This window comes from Teleopsis dalmanni, chromosome 2 (assembly GCF_002237135.1).
Source record: "Teleopsis dalmanni isolate 2A chromosome 2, ASM223713v2, whole genome shotgun sequence".
Lineage (NCBI taxonomy): Eukaryota > Metazoa > Arthropoda > Insecta > Diptera > Diopsidae > Teleopsis > Teleopsis dalmanni.
In genome coordinates this window covers 186,355,979-186,374,106 of record NC_051847.1, presented here as the reverse complement: position 1 = coordinate 186,374,106, position 18,128 = coordinate 186,355,979, and the positions used below count along the sequence as shown (strand labels likewise).

At 31.6% G+C, this 18,128-nt stretch overlaps 1 protein-coding gene across 1 annotated transcript in view; it reads right to left on the bottom strand.

Annotated features, from left to right (window-relative positions):
• LOC119676376 (ras-interacting protein RIP3-like) overlaps positions 1 to 17,192 on the bottom strand; it is a 33,742-nt gene extending 16,550 nt beyond the window's left edge. Inside the window, exon 1 of the mRNA XM_038087612.1 lies at positions 17,011 to 17,192. Within this exon, the coding sequence (XP_037943540.1) occupies positions 17,011 to 17,192 (182 nt within the window). The remainder of the gene's footprint in view (positions 1 to 17,010) is intronic.
• Positions 17,193 to 18,128: the final 936 nt, after the last annotated feature.

Genomic DNA, 18,128 nt, shown 5'->3' with positions numbered 1-18,128 from the left:
CTTGTTCTTATTGTTGGTGGTAACCTAATGTAAGGTACTCTACTACGTTAAGGTAAGTAAATGAAGTAGTGAATTCCACTACAAAGTAAAAGAAGTCGATAGACAATTTACGTTTATTGCTAATGCCTGCCTTTACTGCCTTTACTGTGTTTAGTGCCTTTGCTACGCTGTTGTGTAGTTGTCTAGTTGACTGACTGATTTTTTTTTTGTTCCTCAATGTTTTGGTTTTGGTTTTTAATTTTTTTTATTTTTAGTTTTCTTGCTATTTGCTTTTTCTCAGTACAATTTTTTAATGGTTTTTCTCTGTTTTTTTTTTTATTTTTGCCTACCAACTGCTGTTGGCACTGTTGTTGATGATGATGATGATGATGACGACGATTGTAATAATATTGAAGCTATAGGAGGACTCTTTATTTCTTTTACTTTTCTTTTTAATGCGCTTGTATGTTTTTGAAGTAAACTTATTGTTGTTGTTTTTCTTTTATTATTATTTTTGTTGTAATTGTTCACTTGTATTTCTGAGAAGTAAGAATGGCTGGTTCTTTATACTAATACTTCAATACAGTTTGGTTGTTCTTCTTGTTGTTGTTGTTGCAGTAATTTTTTTTGTTTTATTTTTTGGCTATGCTTTTTCGTGTGTTATTCTATATGTATTTATACTCTATACTCTATACACTGTGTAGAGTGTATAGTATATATTGTATTAATGCCTGTTTTGCGTTCGCGTTATTCTTGTTGTTGTTCTTCTTCTGCTTCTTACTCAAATGTTTTCTTACAGGTTTATTTTGTTAGAGTGTTTAGAACGTGTTTACACGCCGGCCAGAATGAAATTTTTATATATCTTTTATGCTTCTTCTTAAACGTTCATACGTTAAGTCTTCAATTGGCGGCAGGCAGCAGAATGTGAGCCTAAGTTATTTCTTTCTTTATTTTTTTTTCTCAATTGAAATTCTTAGTTTTTGTGCTTGCTTCTTCTTATATTTTTTGGCTTAAACGCGGCTGTAATAATTTTTTTCGCTGACTGACTAACTTTCTGTCTAACTGACTGACTGACTGACTGGTTGTCTGACTGGCTGAGTGAGTGAGTGATTTTACTGACTGACTAAATGTCTCTGTCTGTCTGTTTGTTGGTCGACTTATTGTATATATGTAATCGTAAGTATTGTGCACAAGACTTTGCTTAAAGTATCAACGAACTTTTGCTCTGTGCTTGGCTCTACGTCTTACTACTTTGAGAAAAAAAAAACAAAAAAAATTGTTTTGTTGTCAACTTACTTGTTTTTGTGAAATTTCTTTCTTTTTAATATTTCAAATTCTTTTACTCTTAGATACTTTGCATGAAGAATCTGTATTATTTTTTTTTTCAAATCTTCTTTTTTTTATAAATTTTTTGCAGCTACTTATAATCAGTTGATGTGGCTTTTAAATTTCAGGTAATTAACAATATGAAAAATGTACTTTTATTCCAAGTGGTAAGAAAAGTACTTCTTCTTCTTCGTTCTTCGTTTGAAATAATGAAAATAAGATAAAAGTACAAGCTTTTAGTTCTTAAGCGGAAACACTATTAAATATATACTATTTTCAATAGATAATAGATAAGAGTTACAAAAGTTTTTCTTTTTTTTAGTAATTAAATATTGCATATGAATATTGCACTTTTTTTATAGCATTAAAAATTATTTAAAATAGCTTTAAATAATTTTAAAATAGTTTTAAATAGTTTAAAATAGTTTTAAATATTTAGTTTAAAATTGTTAGAATAAAAAAATTTGAAGAGTTTTTATTTGATCGAAACGCGGTTAAAATGATTTTTATTATTTTCCGTAATAAACAAATAAATTAGAATATCATCAAAAAATTCTTTATTAAAATTGAATTGAAATTTTATTTAATATTTTTAAAAAAAATTTTTTAAATTAATTTAAAATTTTCACTTTCTCGAAATTTTTTATTAAAACTTTTACTTTATATGAAGTTTGCGCGTTGTTAAAATTTTTTGAAATATTTTTTTTTAAAAAATTCTTAATCGAGAGAATCCGCGTATTTTGTAGATACGGTGTTGCTACTATTACTGCCGTTTTCGATTTGAACTCAACTTTGATTTGGATATTGAAATTTTGCGTACGTTGATGGTGGTGATGATGATGATAACTGCTACTATTGTAAATTTTGCTGTTGTTGTTGTTGTTTTACTGTAGTTGTTGTATTGAAATTTTTTTCATATAATATATCTATATATGTATATATATATTTTTTTAAATAGAGCGACGGCGGACAGAATTGGAACGGGTTAAAGCAAAGACTGTACGAAGACTGACGACATACGACGGATTCTAGGGATATTTACCTGTAATAATTATATTGAGTGAAAGAACGTGTAGTATCTGCTGTTGCTTTCGTTTTTGTGTGTTGTATATATATATATTTTTTTTTTGTTTTGTGTGTGGTTCAGTTTTATTCGCCGCTCTCGATACTGTTCTTTTCAATGCTCTCAAGTATTACACAAAAGTTACACAAAATGAAAACGCGCTATTTCCGCAGTTAGCAGCAAAGCAGCACAGCATAACTAGAATTTTCAAACTGCCGGTTTTAAAAATTTGATAAAAAAAAAATAACAACAGCACGCAGCAAGCAGCGAAACAGCGAAGCACCCTTTTCCACATTAACCGTCGTTTTTGTTATGATTTTCCGGCGTAGGAAGGAAGTATCGCATATCGCAGCATAGCATATCATTCATATGAATGGCAATGTATTTTAACTATTTTTGTGTAAAGCAAATGTTGTATGGTTCAACGCAGCTCGCACACAATTGAGAGCGAACAGCGAAGAGCAACGAGCGCACAAACAAAGGAAAATCAAAAATGCTACTTCATAAACAAACCGAATGGTCCGACCACGTATCGTCAACAAAATATTAAAGAGCGCAAGTTCGGATTTTGAATCTGTTGAATTCGTCGTGGGTTATTTGCTTATTTGCGAAGGTGCACAGCACAAGGGTTTGTTTGAGTGTAGCGCACGATTTGGTTTGCTTCTTTCAAGCATCACACACAAGCGGGCAGCATTGTACAAATACAAAATCTACGTAAAAAACGATGTTTAGACGTCGTCGTATTTGGCATTTCGTTTTATTAACACATGCTTTTTCGTTTTACTCACATACTTTTTTCGGAGAGAGCGAGCAGAATTTCTCCTGTTTGTTGTTAACTCCGAATGTGTGTAACTCTTCAATTTCTATAGTTCAAAATCCATAACAGGCAACAAGAGAACACAATTAAGCCAAGTTAAAGCAGAAGAGCAGACGAACTGTTCGCAACAGTGGTTCATACAGGTTGTTTATTGATGTTAATTGTGACTGGCTAACAGCTACTTCCTGCCATCATCAGGTTGCTATGCCATGTTGCTGCCATGCTATGTTGCTGCTATGCTATGTTGCTGCTATACTATGTTACTTCCATGCTATTGCTTGTCCGTACGTAAAAGGCATTCTATTTTCTTTATCTACATAATTTTTGCCTTTCAAGTCGTCGCTCTAAGCCGTTCTTTGTTATTTTTATTTTTTGTATCTTTGTATTTTTTTTCAGTTTTTTTATTTTTGTTTTTTATTTTTATTTTTTTTTTGTAATAACAATAAAAACATTAAAGAAGTCATTTCAAATCTCATTAGCAACCTCTGTGTGTGTTTGGTAACATTTTCTTGTCATTATTTTTTTTTTTTGTAATTTTATTTTTATTGTTCTGTTCTATCTTTGCACTTGTTTTCTTATACATCTATGACGGTTTGATGAATTAAAAATTCTTGCCTAAAGAGGAACAATAACGAGGGTGAAGCAAGTGTTTAAAATGTAGCAAAGGTTTGCCAGAATCGATGCATGAAAGAAGAACTGATGATCACAGTTCTCCACTCCATAAAAGTGAGCTGAAGTGCCTGTAGTTAACCGAACTATGATATATAGTTAAACAGTACTGATTAATAATTATTTCTAATGAATTAAAAATTTTATAAAGAAACAAAAGGTAGAGAAGATATGAGAACATGAGACCAAGGTTTTGAGACAGAGTGGAACTTGAAAATATACATAAGATATAAGAGTATGAGGTCGAGGTTATGCAAAACTATAGGTGACCAGTATTGAGCTTGAAAAGAAATGTTTTGACTAATTAAATTTTAGTTAATATACACAAAAAAAAATGATTTAAAGAGTGGTGTCGGTATTTTTTAATGCTTTGTGCTTTGACAGGACAAAAAAAAAGAAAAAGCACCGAACTTTTAACAGTCAGTCTTGACTTTTAAAATCCAAAAACTTCAACATTGCTTCCAAACTATTACTCTATCAGATTATAGATTTTCCAGTATTCAAATAAAGATGACACATTTATGTGATCTGTAACAATCTTTTAGTTGCTTTCGAAAGAAGAGTTCTACTAAATATGGTTGGATTTATATGTAGGGAAGGACAATTACAGATATGTTATAACTGCGAATTATATGTAATCCTATTTACATGCCTCATAAATAATAAAGTTTGCTAGACTCTTGCAAATTAAGAATGAACAACACTCATTCGAGTGTTTGACTGGCTTTCTGCAGACAGTATTCCGCAGCTATACGCAAAGTCTGGAGGTTGTGAGAACAGTACATTCTAAAGGCCACTCTAAACGTAAAATATCTATAAGAATTAATCCATATACTATACAATTCTGTCCTATGCCACTTTATAAAAAGTCATACTAACTTAAGATATATAGTATAGCATATACTCCACTATACAAAGTATAGCATAACATCAAGAAGCAACAGTTGTACAAAAACTTTTTAACAGAAGAAATAACATTAACTCTTTTCTAAGCACATATACATTTATATAGTACCCATCGTATAACACTTCTGTTAGTAGCGTTAGTAACAGTTCGTAACGCTAAACCTGGGGAACATTTTTACACATAAAACCAGTACCAACATCCCACCATAGTACTTGGCAATAACCCACCGCATGCGTCATAACCATATTCACAAGGTAAGGTACAACGCAACAAATGCAACGCCAATTCTATTGTACTGGACTGCAGAAGGTACGAACAGACAATCTCCAATATGTCCAAAGCTTTGGAACTTCGGAAGCGGCAGCGTTTCGACATCAGCGGCAGCGGCAACAACAAAGCATTTCCTATCCATATGTGTGTGATGCTTTGGTGTCTTTTTTCAAATGAAATCGCATTTCAACCGCTTTTATTCATTGTTGTTGTTGCTGTTGTGTCCATTGTTGGTACAGTAATAACGTTACTGGCGAAAAGCGAGATATATGAATTGTGCGAGTGGGATGCAAAATATTTATATGCAAAATCACAAAAACAGTATTAAGAAGGCAAAAAATGAAATCAACGAGAAAATAATAATTGTTACACCTGCTCATAAAATTCGCCGAGCAGTTTGGGGGGTTGGTTGGACTATGCTGCACTACAGGTGAGAGATTGAATATATTGAATTTACTAGCACTAGCACTACCGAATCACCCTCATAGCGAAGTGTCGAATTGAATCGTATACGAATGATAAGATACGATTATGTATGCTATAGATTCGTGTAATTCCGAATAAATTTTGTGTAATGCGCATGCATGGTGCAGAGGTGAAAATTTTAAGAATCACAGAATAACACATAACGGAAAATTAAATATAAATATATCAGATATACCTACAATGTTGAATGAAAGGGGCTGCGAGTTAACTTTCCTAATAGGCGGAGAAAATAGCAAAATAAGTACGTCTTGACTTATTAAAGAAATTGTTCTATTTCTGTTAGCAACAGACATGTTAATAAAAGGACTACTTTGTGTGAAGCTTTTAAGTAAAAGCTTTTTCGAAAGCTTTTATAAGGGATTTAAATAAGAAACTCTAGCTTGAAGGAACTCTACCAGTAAGTAAAGAATTAATAATTTTTACTGACTTTCGACAAGGAAGCGATGCATTTTTAGAGGTTCTAACAACAGATAATGGAAAATGGATTATATATGATAGAAAACTCTTGAGGTTAAAGCAAAATGAAGTCCTATAACAAATTCACCAAATGAAACATCAGAACAACGCAGCAGACGCATAGAAATTGAAAGAAGGAAATGAACCAACAAAACATATTGAAAATAACCGAACGATGTGCGATTCTTTAAGAATATATTAAAAAGACAAACGTGTAGGACTTATTGCAAATATAACACCAGGAGAAAGTGGATTTATTTAAAACATATGAGATTTTCAAAAAATATATTAATGCTCAAAAAGAAACACCAGAGCATCGTGCACTTTATTTAAAAAACATATAACCTCAGCGTTAGGTCTGACCTTTCTTTTGAAATTGTGTAAATGTGAAAAATACTTTATAACTATTTTGTTATTAAATATATAGCATTTTAGAATATTATTTAAAGAAATAGCGTTTCTAGAAGGCTGATAATCATTTACAAAACCGACATTATTATATTGAAAGGGTACTGATAATAAACTACAAAGTATACGATAGGTATAGCAGGAGGAGGAGCAGAAATTTTATATTGAAATTAGCAATAACATACAAACAAATAAAATTAAATTTTGTTTTATTTTGGTAGATAATTTTATACCATTATTAATATAAACTTATTTCAGGTATATAACTCTCTCCCTAGGCGAAATTTCATCATATTGACACAATTTTCCATCATTTTTTGAATCATACAACTTTCAGTAACTTACAAGAAGTCACTTAATGTAGGTTTCCAATATTTAAGTTGGCCGCTAAACCAAAGTGGTTCTGCGGAATCAGATCGCACTATATAAATTGCAAGCGTTTCCTTCCTTAAGACTATATAATTCTTTTATAAGAATGTTAATAGTAGCACTTGATGTATGGCATAGAGCGCCATTCTGTTAAAACCAAAAAATATCCGGATCATATTTAAATGCTTCAGTGAAGAAGGAAACCTTTAATATGGCTCGATGTCATAAGCCATAGCCGATGACAGTTGCCTACTGCGATTTTGAAGAAGTATGACTTGTTCAAGTTGAAAATTCTTTAATATACACGGTTCTGAAAAAATGTAACTCAGCAATGTTTCCAACCCATAAATCGCACAAAACTGGCAAGTTAGGAGTTGTCAATGCATGCATTTTTTTTGATCCAATTTTGCTTTAACGTAGTAATTAACCTCATATTTCATTAAATTATTGCGATTAGAAAGTGGTATGACTTTCTTACATAAAATTTTGCTTAGATATACCACATTTTTATCTACTATGTTGTCATGATCTTTCTCAACACTGACCTCAACATAGGCAATAGTGTTATATGTACGTGCTCTGAGCACTCTTAGCTAAGGACGTGGGTTAAGCAAAAGTTTCTACAACAATTGGATGGATGAATAACTAAGTTATGGTGCTCGATTCCAGTCGAGAAGAATTTATAGTACGTTTTGGAATTTATCGTGGTCAATACCATTCACCACAGATCAACAAAAAGTTTGATTATTGTTGAATCACAATTCTCTGTAATCAATAAATCAATAAGGCATTCAATAATTCGATGAAAAATATTACTAAGCTGAATATTAAGCATTATATAAAATTAATTTTAAAAAATTAACAAAAATGTTAGTCGAAAAATCATTTATTCTCATATTTATATTTTTTTGCTAAACAACCAATGCTAAGCTAATCCTTAAATAAAGCTCATACGTGCCTTCCAATTAAAATCTAGCATTTAAATTCTCCAATTTTGTTATTAGTTCGAGTAAATACTCAATACAGCTTAAAATCTAGAATATGCTACCTTCCGGATACGTATGAGCAATATACTCGTATGTTTGGGGATATTAGCCTTTCAATAGATATAAAAAAAATTTGCTAACTATAAAGCCGAAACAAAACTGAACTAAATTAATAAATGTGTAAAAAGGATACGCTGGTGCAGGATGACTGCTGGACGTATTGATGCTGAATGCTGCGGGCTTTAGTGCACTGATATCTAAATCGCATGCAGCGTCGAGTGTCCTTTTACAAAAGGATTACCACAGATTTACATTGTAAACGCGTTGAAAGTGAATTGCACGGAATGGCATGGATGAGCTGATTTCAAATGGAACTCAACAGCAACAAAGCTGAAACGATGTCTATACAAAAATAAAAATAAAAATAAAGAAAATAAAAAATAAACAATAAAAAAATAAGAAAAAATAAAAAGATTGTTTATCCTTTCATTTGAATATATTTTTAAATGCATTTCACATTTTTGGTTTGTTTTTTTTTGGCATGAACCTATCTAAATACATATTTAGCATATTTGGTTTACTATTTTTACTATTTTCCCGACTCAGATTGGTGAAAATTCAAATCGCTATATAACAAAGATGTAGCTGGAAGATACTTGTAGCCAGGATTACTATATATTCCAACTGAATACAAGCGACTTCTTTTATGCTGCTACTCTCTCTCTGCCTATGCGATGTCGGATTTCTGGTGGTTGCCACACTAACAGGATTTAATGACTTAATGACATTCAAATTGAAAGTAATAACACTTTTTAAATTCTACTCCATTTTTTCGTCCTTTTCCAAGGATTATGATTTCGGTCAAAAGCCATTTCTGTAAAATTTTGTTGCCTTATAAATTTTTTTGCTCTTTAGAAGAGAACTCAAAACCAAACTTAATGTCTATTAGATATCGTAAGGTAGAATTTAAATTTTAGATACACCAAGTAGTATTATGTCAGTAAGTATTATTATGGATACTTTTAGAGGGAAAACAAATTATTGCAAGACAAGTCTAATGACAAGGACTGGCTTATAAGCATATTTTAAATACTCACCATTGTTTCAAAGGATTAGTTAAGTAAATTAACTTCTTTCGCCAGTATTTATGAAATATAAACCAATTTTTAAAACTAACCTAGAAGAAAAAGAAAGATTTGAGTTATTAATATTTAACTAAGCCATAATTAATTATATTTTAAAGTAAAGTAGTAAATTGTAGCACTTAAATGTTAGTAAGTAGTGATTTTTTTATATATCAAACAAGCTATATATAATAGTTTCTCAGTAATACTTAAAGTGTTGTCTGCTCTGCAATGAGTATTATATATAATATATAAAAGCCGTTTTGTGGGCTTATATGCAGCATCGGCTTTCGAACCTTTGCCTTTACGATAATTAATAAATATAGACTGGTATATAAATGGTTAATTTGGAAACATGTATTCATCTTAAAATATAAATACGTATAAGAAAATAAATTTTATGTTGATGTGTTAAGAAGATATTCAGTATTTATATATATAATAATAAATTGCTAAATCAGCTTGTCTGGAAAGCATTGTTTCTATAATAAAATGAGGCACGATTCCGATTTCTTAAACGTGCTCCTTATTGAACAACAAATTATAATACATTTAACTTTTTTTTCTCGTTTTCATTGTACCATGCATACATACATGCCTATATGGATGCAGTTAAGGGAACCAGGTCGAAGAGATTTGCTGCACCTATTTACCACTAATTGGATAAATAAATAAGTTGTAAGAAAAATAATATATTTGACTTCATATTAATTAAAACTAAATAAACATATGATTACTATTTACACATATATGTATATATTGTTGCATCAGATTAAAATTCCAAGGAAGAACCATACTTGCCAACAAATATTACTTTAGGTAAAGTAATGACATTATTGAGACATACAGCCCTCTCTCGACAAACAAACAAGGACTGATCAACTGTATGAGTTATACCGCACAAATTAACATTGTTAAGAACATAAAAGTTCAACAGCTTCGCTGACATGGTCAAGTAGTGCGAATGTAAGAGAGGGAACTGGATAGAAATGTGCTTGATGCGATAACCATTAGTGAAAACTGCAATAGAAGACGTTCGCATCTTCTGCAGAAGGTTAAGATGAATAACAATATGAAGGCACTCGGCACCACCAACTTACGCTATACAAAACATTGGTCTGATTGGCTAGCGGAGACTACTGGGTGCAATCAAGCGGGGTTCAGATAGTTGCAGTTGCCAACTACATTAGTAAGTAGTAAATAGATGTTGGTTAAACATTTATAGAAATATATATGTGTGACAGCTACAAGTGAAAATATTCATTACTATAAACAACTACTAGTAATAAACAACTAGCTTTGAGCAACTATTAGCTACGACCAACTGCTAGTAACGAACAATTTCTAGTAATGAACAACTTTTCGTAAGGAATAACTACTAGTAATGAACGACCACTAGTTATGAACCAGGAGTAGTTACGAACACCTACTAGTATTCAACAACTACTGGCTATTCACTCATACTAGTTATAAAGAATTTCTAGTGATAAAAAGCTACTAGTTATGAGGAACTACTAGTGTTGAATAACTACTTCTAATGAATAACTATTAATAATGAACTAATGCTGCGCAATTACAAGTAATGATCAATTATATTAATAAACAACTATTAACCTAGAGCACCCACTAGTATTCAACAACTACTAGCTATGCCCTTCTACTAGTTATGCACTATTACTAGTAATAAACCAATTACTAGTTGTGAGCAACTACTAATACTGATTAACTATATTTAAAGAACAACTACTAATAATGAACAACTACTAGTGCTGAACAAATACAAGTTATGATCAATAAATAATAAACGACTAGTAATTAACAACTACTAGTTTTGAAAAACTATTAGTATTTGAACAACACAAGTAGTAACCATGAACAATTTCAAGTAATCAACAACTACTAGTTATGAGCAAGTACTCGTTATGGCCAACTACTATTATAGAACATATATAAATAATAAACAAGTACTAGTAACAAACAATGACTAGTAAATAAGTAGTAATTAACAGTAACTAGTAACAAACTAGTATTTAAAAATGACTAATAACTAACTAATAATTAACAATAACTAGTAACTAAATAGTAATTAACAATGACTAGTAACTAACTAGTAATGAAGAATTACTACTAATTAACTAGTATTGAAAAAATTACTAGTAACTAACTGGTAATGTAGAATCACTACTAATTAACTAGTAACGAATAATTACTAGTAACTAACTAGTGATGAACAATTACTAGTCACATTAACACAACAGAACTTCAAAACTTTTCACATCCTTTTCTAATCTAATCTTAAGATTCAGTAACATCGAAGATACATACGCATTTATTATGAAATTTTGAGGATATTTGATAATATCTCTTATATCAATAGAAGTACAGCACTACACAAAAATATTAACTATACTTGTATTTGGATCTCGTAACAACATGGTAAGTCTCATATATTTTATTATGCAAGTCTATGGGAGTTGCATTTCTAGTGCGACTAACCAATAATTCTTGTTTCAAGTGCAAGACCAACTCAAATGAAGAAGTATCGACATAAATGGGCAAATATCTGCAAATAATAAAAAGAAATACAAAATAACTAGAAAAAGAGAAAAAAAATAGCAACAACAAATACAACAACCAACACAACAACAACAACAACAATTGCAATTTAAAAGCAAAGTCTGCGGCAGATAAGACTTTTGTATCATAAAACCGGCCGGTGATGGTGACGTGCAAGGAAGGAGCTTTAAAATACAATTTTAAATCGGACAAAAAGAAGACAAAAACAAGAAAAAAAACAATATTGTATAAAAAAAGATGAAGTAGAAGAATATATGAATAAAAACTAAAGAAGAAGCAGACTAAGAAGAAGCATTGCCACAAAGCCAACTTGCCATATTTTAATTCAGTGAAATATTTTATTGCTTTTGTTGCCGTATTGTTGCATGCATTTTCCTGGTAACACATTGCTTATGTATAAGTAAAATGTTGCTGTTGCTGCTGTTGCTGCTATTGCATATTGTTGCATATTGTTGGCAAAATTTACAAAGGCAAAAAAAAATTAAATAAATACAAAAATGCATGCAACAGTAACTACCACTAATGCAACAACAACAACAGCTACAACAGCAACAACAGCAACAGCAGCAACAACAACAATCATAACAGCAACAATGAAAACAATTACCAACATGAATGCATTGGTCGCGGCAACACGTTGGCATAATGAAGTTCATGGGTTTTGGTTTTGATTTTAACTTATTTAGTGTGGCAGCATTGATTTGGTCGGAAAGGAAGAAACATTGGCAAAAAATATTACAAAAAAAATATAAAAAAAATATATATTAAAAAAAAATTATTCACAAAAAATAATTATTAAAAAAAAAAAATATTGTATGAAAAGTAAATCTGTTGCATTGCAGTTTCAAGCAACAAGCAAAGAAGTTTCTAGTCGATTACCAAGAAGCAGCAAGTTCAAATAATGGAACCAGTACAGTGCAAAGCAAAAGCAACAATGGAAAAAGAAGTGAATTCAGTTCATAAGTCTGGACGAAAGGGAGTCGATTGTGCAGAATGCAATTGCATAGCTGAGTGATCACCAATGCAACATGAAAGATACAGAAACAAAAAAAACAAAAAACACAACAACAGCACAACAACAAAGAATAAATTTAAACACAAAAATTATAAAGCAACAACGTCCACGACATGCCAGCCAGCCAACTGAGTTAACTCAAGACAAGCCCGAGACCAACCAACACAAAACCAGGCAGGCAGGCAAGCAGGCAGGCAGGCAAGACAAGGTAAGGCGCAAGTTCTCGGTCATAGTCTGTGCAGCGACGCGACGAATTTTATAGCCACATTGGGTTATTTACTTAATACAGTTTTACTATCAACCAGCCAAGTTTGCTGAGTCTCCACCAAAGCCAAGACTCAGCATATTCCGCTGTTGCTGTTGTCTGTCTGTTGCTAGAACTACAAGTACTCGCTGCACTTGATTTCATACACTTAAAGTTTTTGCTTTACTAGACTTTATATGGTAAGCTAGCTTTGTATACTCTATGTGTATATTTATATATATTATTAATAAATTAAATTTAAAAAAAATAATATCATAGAAAAAATAAGAGAATAAAAGCATAGCTAGATATATTTCAACTTTCATGTGAAATCAACGAAGCATTGCAACATTATTTGTTGCATGATTTCGTTTAGGAAATGCAATGCAAATTACGCCGAAATGCAACTGCAACTGCAACACATATTCAATTATTTAAACATTTAATTTATAGCGAATCAGTTAAGATCTTTTCAGATTTGTATTGACCATGAACTCGACAACTGACTATCGCAACAGCAGCAACACATTCATTAAGAAATACAAGAGATTAATAATTCTGCTTTAATGAACTTGACAAGTGTCAAAATATATAATATTCCCAAGATAATTTATTTTGGTTTATTGTTGAAATATTTAAGTATTAAAATATAAATAATTGTTTAAAAGTTTTCATTCAAAATATATAAATTTTAATATTTACCTTTTTTATTTGAATAAATATGGTCGTTTAAATGAGTTTAATAGCTCATTCACATGACAAAAATTAATCACGCTCTCAGAAACAAGATTAATTCTAAAATTGGCGACAATTTTCGAGAAGCAACTGTTTGAGAGAAACATAAGAATAAAATTGTATTGAATAGCAAAGCCTGGAAAAGAATTCCAAATATTCTCTAAAAAAAGGACCAAGAAAGATATACGAAAATTAATTTCTGAAATATATTTTCAATATATAAAACATCAGTACAACAACAATTTAATTCACATCAACAGTTAATAAGTTTTAACACGTAAGCTGTGAATTTTATTGGTTAAATTAGTTTAGTCTATTCACACGACAAAAAAAAAATCACGATCTCAATAATAAAATTAATTTCAAAATTAGTGATACTTTTCGGACATCAACTACGTACATTTGAGAGAAATATATGAAAAATGAAACGTGTAGTTTTATTAGAACAATATGGTATAACAGAACAAAGCATGCTCTAGGTTAGGTTAGGTTAAGTTACTGGGGCCGTCTGAAAACTCACTTAGACCATGAGGTCCATTGTGATACTCTAAAGAATTTGACACCTGTCCCTATAACCACTTGGTATTGGCTACAAAGCCATTGACACGAGCTGTGAAAATAGAATCTACCTCTCTTAGTGAATAGAAAAAGTGCGACCCTAAGTAGGATATCCTATGTCTTGCGAAGGCAGGACACTGTAGCAGAAGGTGTGTTGGTGATTCTTCTTCATCATTCTCCATGCAATGCCTACAATGTAAGGAGGTCCTGATGTTAAGCCTCACGGCATGTCCTCCCAACGGGCAGTGTCCCGTAATAATTCTCACTATCCTGGATAAATTTGCTCAGGATAGGTTGATTAATTCCCCCGATCTTTTCTTACTTATTTTTGGACAAAATTCCTTGGGTTTTATGCAGTTGGTTACTGTTGACCATCTTCTTTCAAACATTTGGTATGTCCATAATTTTATTCGGTGCCGACAAGAAGCAACGGGTATACCCACACTTTCTTTTCTCAGAAGAATTTGTGCTGTCGTACCATGTCTTGCTAATTCATCTGCTATACAGTTGCCTTGGATGTCCCTATATCCAGGAACCCAAATAATTCATATCCGAAAATATTCAGCCATCACCATAAGTGATGTAAGACAATTCAGTACTAACCTCGAGTTGAAGGTCGTCGAGTTGCATGCTCTAAAGACATCTACAATATTTAGAAAGCCTGAAAATTGCAAGACTGAAACACAAAAATCAGTTTCTGAAATCTTTTTCCAGTTCTTAGGACAAACAACGACAATTTAAGTCAGATCAATAGTTAATAAAGATTAACTACTGTTATCGTGTGAAAAGGTTATAACAGACACTGAACACATATCGCTTCCGCTGATTATATAATGGAACTTACTTTACTTCGCTCATTATTCGATACTTAACTATTTGAATATTAAGACCCTAAAACAGTGAAGCCTTGCAAATTTTGATTGCTATAAAGGTATAGTTACGAAAAGGATGTTACTGCATTTATATTCAGGACTCAAAGTCCTCGACTGCAGCCGATGTCAAATATAGTTAATATTAAATGCGCTTATGTTACAAAAGTGTGGATCAATGGACTACTATTGAAAGAAGCAAAAATTCTTGGGATATGCAGTTTTATAGATCTACACAGATATCATAGTATCCAACGCATTCTTCTTCTTTGCAGCTTTTAATGCGATATAAACTACTTTAAGAGTGTGTCAAAAGCTTTTGGGATATGGATTTTTATACATCTTAACGGATATCACAAGATCCAAAGCATTCCATTTCTTTGACAATTTTGAACCTATTATCAGAAGGAGTGAAAATTTTTTAGATATGAATAGGATTGTACAGAGTGTAACTATTAATATTCTTTTGTTCCTACAAAGTTGATTTAAAAATTATAAATAATGGTATAATTCCATACCATTAATTTAGATTAATTTGAAGTAGCGACCTTGAACACCATAGCTCATTTGAGTACATATAGTAACCTCTTATGATACCATAGATTCCATGTCATTGATCGCTGCCCTACTTAGCACTATCTTATCTCAGAGTAATTACTAACCGCACGGGGCTGTACGCAGATTTTAGATCAGTCATTGAATAATCACGAAGATTATGAGGAATACACAAATTAGTCAGTGAGATGGGTGGGACTCTGAAGAAATCACCCAGCTATCAAAGAGTAAAAGTGCCCAGATGTACTAACTCGGATAAGGCTTAACAATATACTTCATTGATCAAAAGATAATTTTAACTAGACGATTAACTTTAAACATGTTTAGTCAGCGACTCTTTGTAAAGCCTATAAGTCAGAATATCAAAAACAATTTACTGTTTTCTTAAAACATTGCGAAATGACATACTATTACGTATGTTATAAATACAGATAAAATACTCCATTTTAGGAAATTTTTACTAAATATGAATCCCACATTAAAATTGGTGCCAATACAAAATAAATTATCTGAAAATTGCGAACAGTTGAATAGCAAAAATGTCTGCAATTCAAACGCAGAGTATTTAGACCGCAAATAAAAACAAGTTTAGGAGCGATTCCTGCCGCGTCACCTTAACCTCCTTACCAGTCAGTCAAGACAGCAGTTACGAAAACGGGTATATCTCTTATTTAATATCGCAACTAACAAACTAGCAACCAAACAGGCAACAAATCAACCAACCAACAATAATGTGCCTTTTTGCAGCACTACAACAACAACAACAACAATAATAACAACAACAACAACATGCCAGAAGAGCAGCACTAAATGCAACAGCAGCACAACAACAAGAAAGAAGCTATGAAGAGCAAAACTTAACCGCGTCAGTCTGGTGGGGCAACATTTTTCAAATTCTTCACAAGTGAATTCCATTTAAGCTCAATACTTGCTTTATTTATTTATTTTTCTCTATATTTTACACTCGTACTCCGCTGTATCCGCATCCTCAACAAGTACTCGTCGCAGAAATCATGGTCGTACGGAGGGAAGCAGTACTGAATTCAAATTAGTTGCAACCAATTTTGAATTTGCAGCAGCAAATAGTGGCATGTTTAGTGGTAAAATATATGCACAAATGTGCTGCATTCAAGCAGATAAAGTGAAAAAAAAAACGGTTTGCATAATAATTTCAATGAAAATAGCACATTAATGGCTTAGTTGCCCCGCACTTCGTACCCTTTACCATTCGAAGGTGCATGAATATATAAGTCAAGAGTGAATAACGTAACTGCGACTAATCATTACGAGATTCTGTACCACCCAAAAGCACTTATTTAATTCAAGCACTGCAATGGACTCAACATCAACATTTGATGTTATTTTTTAATTTTTTTAAAACTTATTTTCTCTATTTTTATTTTATTTAGTTTGGTTCTTTCCTGCTAATGGCTCAGATTAAGCATGTTACATATGATTACTAAAGTAATAAAGCAAATTCCATTCAATCACATCATTCAAATTGAAGCACTTATCATCATAGACATCAACGACCGACATCATTATCGTTGTTGTAAATGGTTAGGTTGTAAATGGTTAGGTGGACGTTGCCGTTAACGTTGACGTTAACGTCATATCGTCATCGTCATCGTCATAGCCATCAACAACAGTAACATCAGCATCAACGGTAAAAGTCGTCTTCGTTATGTTAATCAGCAATGTACACTTGAATATAATTCCATCAACGGCTGCTCTATCGTCCTTTTGCAACAACCTCATCCACACTTCTGCGCCCAGCATTCGATCCACTTAGCATAGTACAAATTTTTAAAGTTTATTTATCCGCCACTTAAGATGTCCTTCCGATTTGTTAAAGTGCCTGCCTGACTTACATTTACGGATACTAATAGCATTTGTAAGCGAATGCTTTTTATTAGCTTAATTTCTTTAGTTGTATTCCGATGAACCGTTTTCTTCAAAGAAATTCCTTGACTCCTTGAAAATTTTGAATAACTGACTTATTTATTCTACGAATTCAGTTGAAGTTTGTGAGTTACTCGTTTATGATTTTGAAATTTTTTATGATTCCAATAAATTATTTGTAACATGATATCTTAAAGGATAAGTATATGATTTGTCAGTTAATAAAACAAAATAGATTTATTGGATGTATGCTCTAGAAATAAATCATTAAAAAGAAACCGGTCACTGTCTGAGGATTATCCAGATCTTGACTTGTATGTATGTAGTCTACTCAGTCTTCGATTACATATCTCCAATGTATCAATCAAATATTCACAAATCATAGTTTATTAGAAGATCTTTATTGGTTTGTAAGAAAACATAGTTTGAAAAATGAAAATAGACCAATCGCCAAAGGTGTATAGTTCTCGTCGGCAATGATAGTTGAGCTAATACATTAGTTGAGTCTAAAAATTTTATTACGTCTCAAGGGGAAAGGAGAGAACGTAATTGAGAAACGGTTTAAATGCTTGTAGAAGTTTATATATCATAAAGAGAAATATATTAAAAAACAATAAAGTCATTTTTAATGATATATACATTTTAATGATATATATATATATATATATAATGATATACAATGATATACATATATAATGATATACATATATATATATATATATATATATATATATATATTATAATATAGATATATATATATATATTAATGATTGCCTTATTTGTAGACATACAATGTAAATAGTGATTTTCATG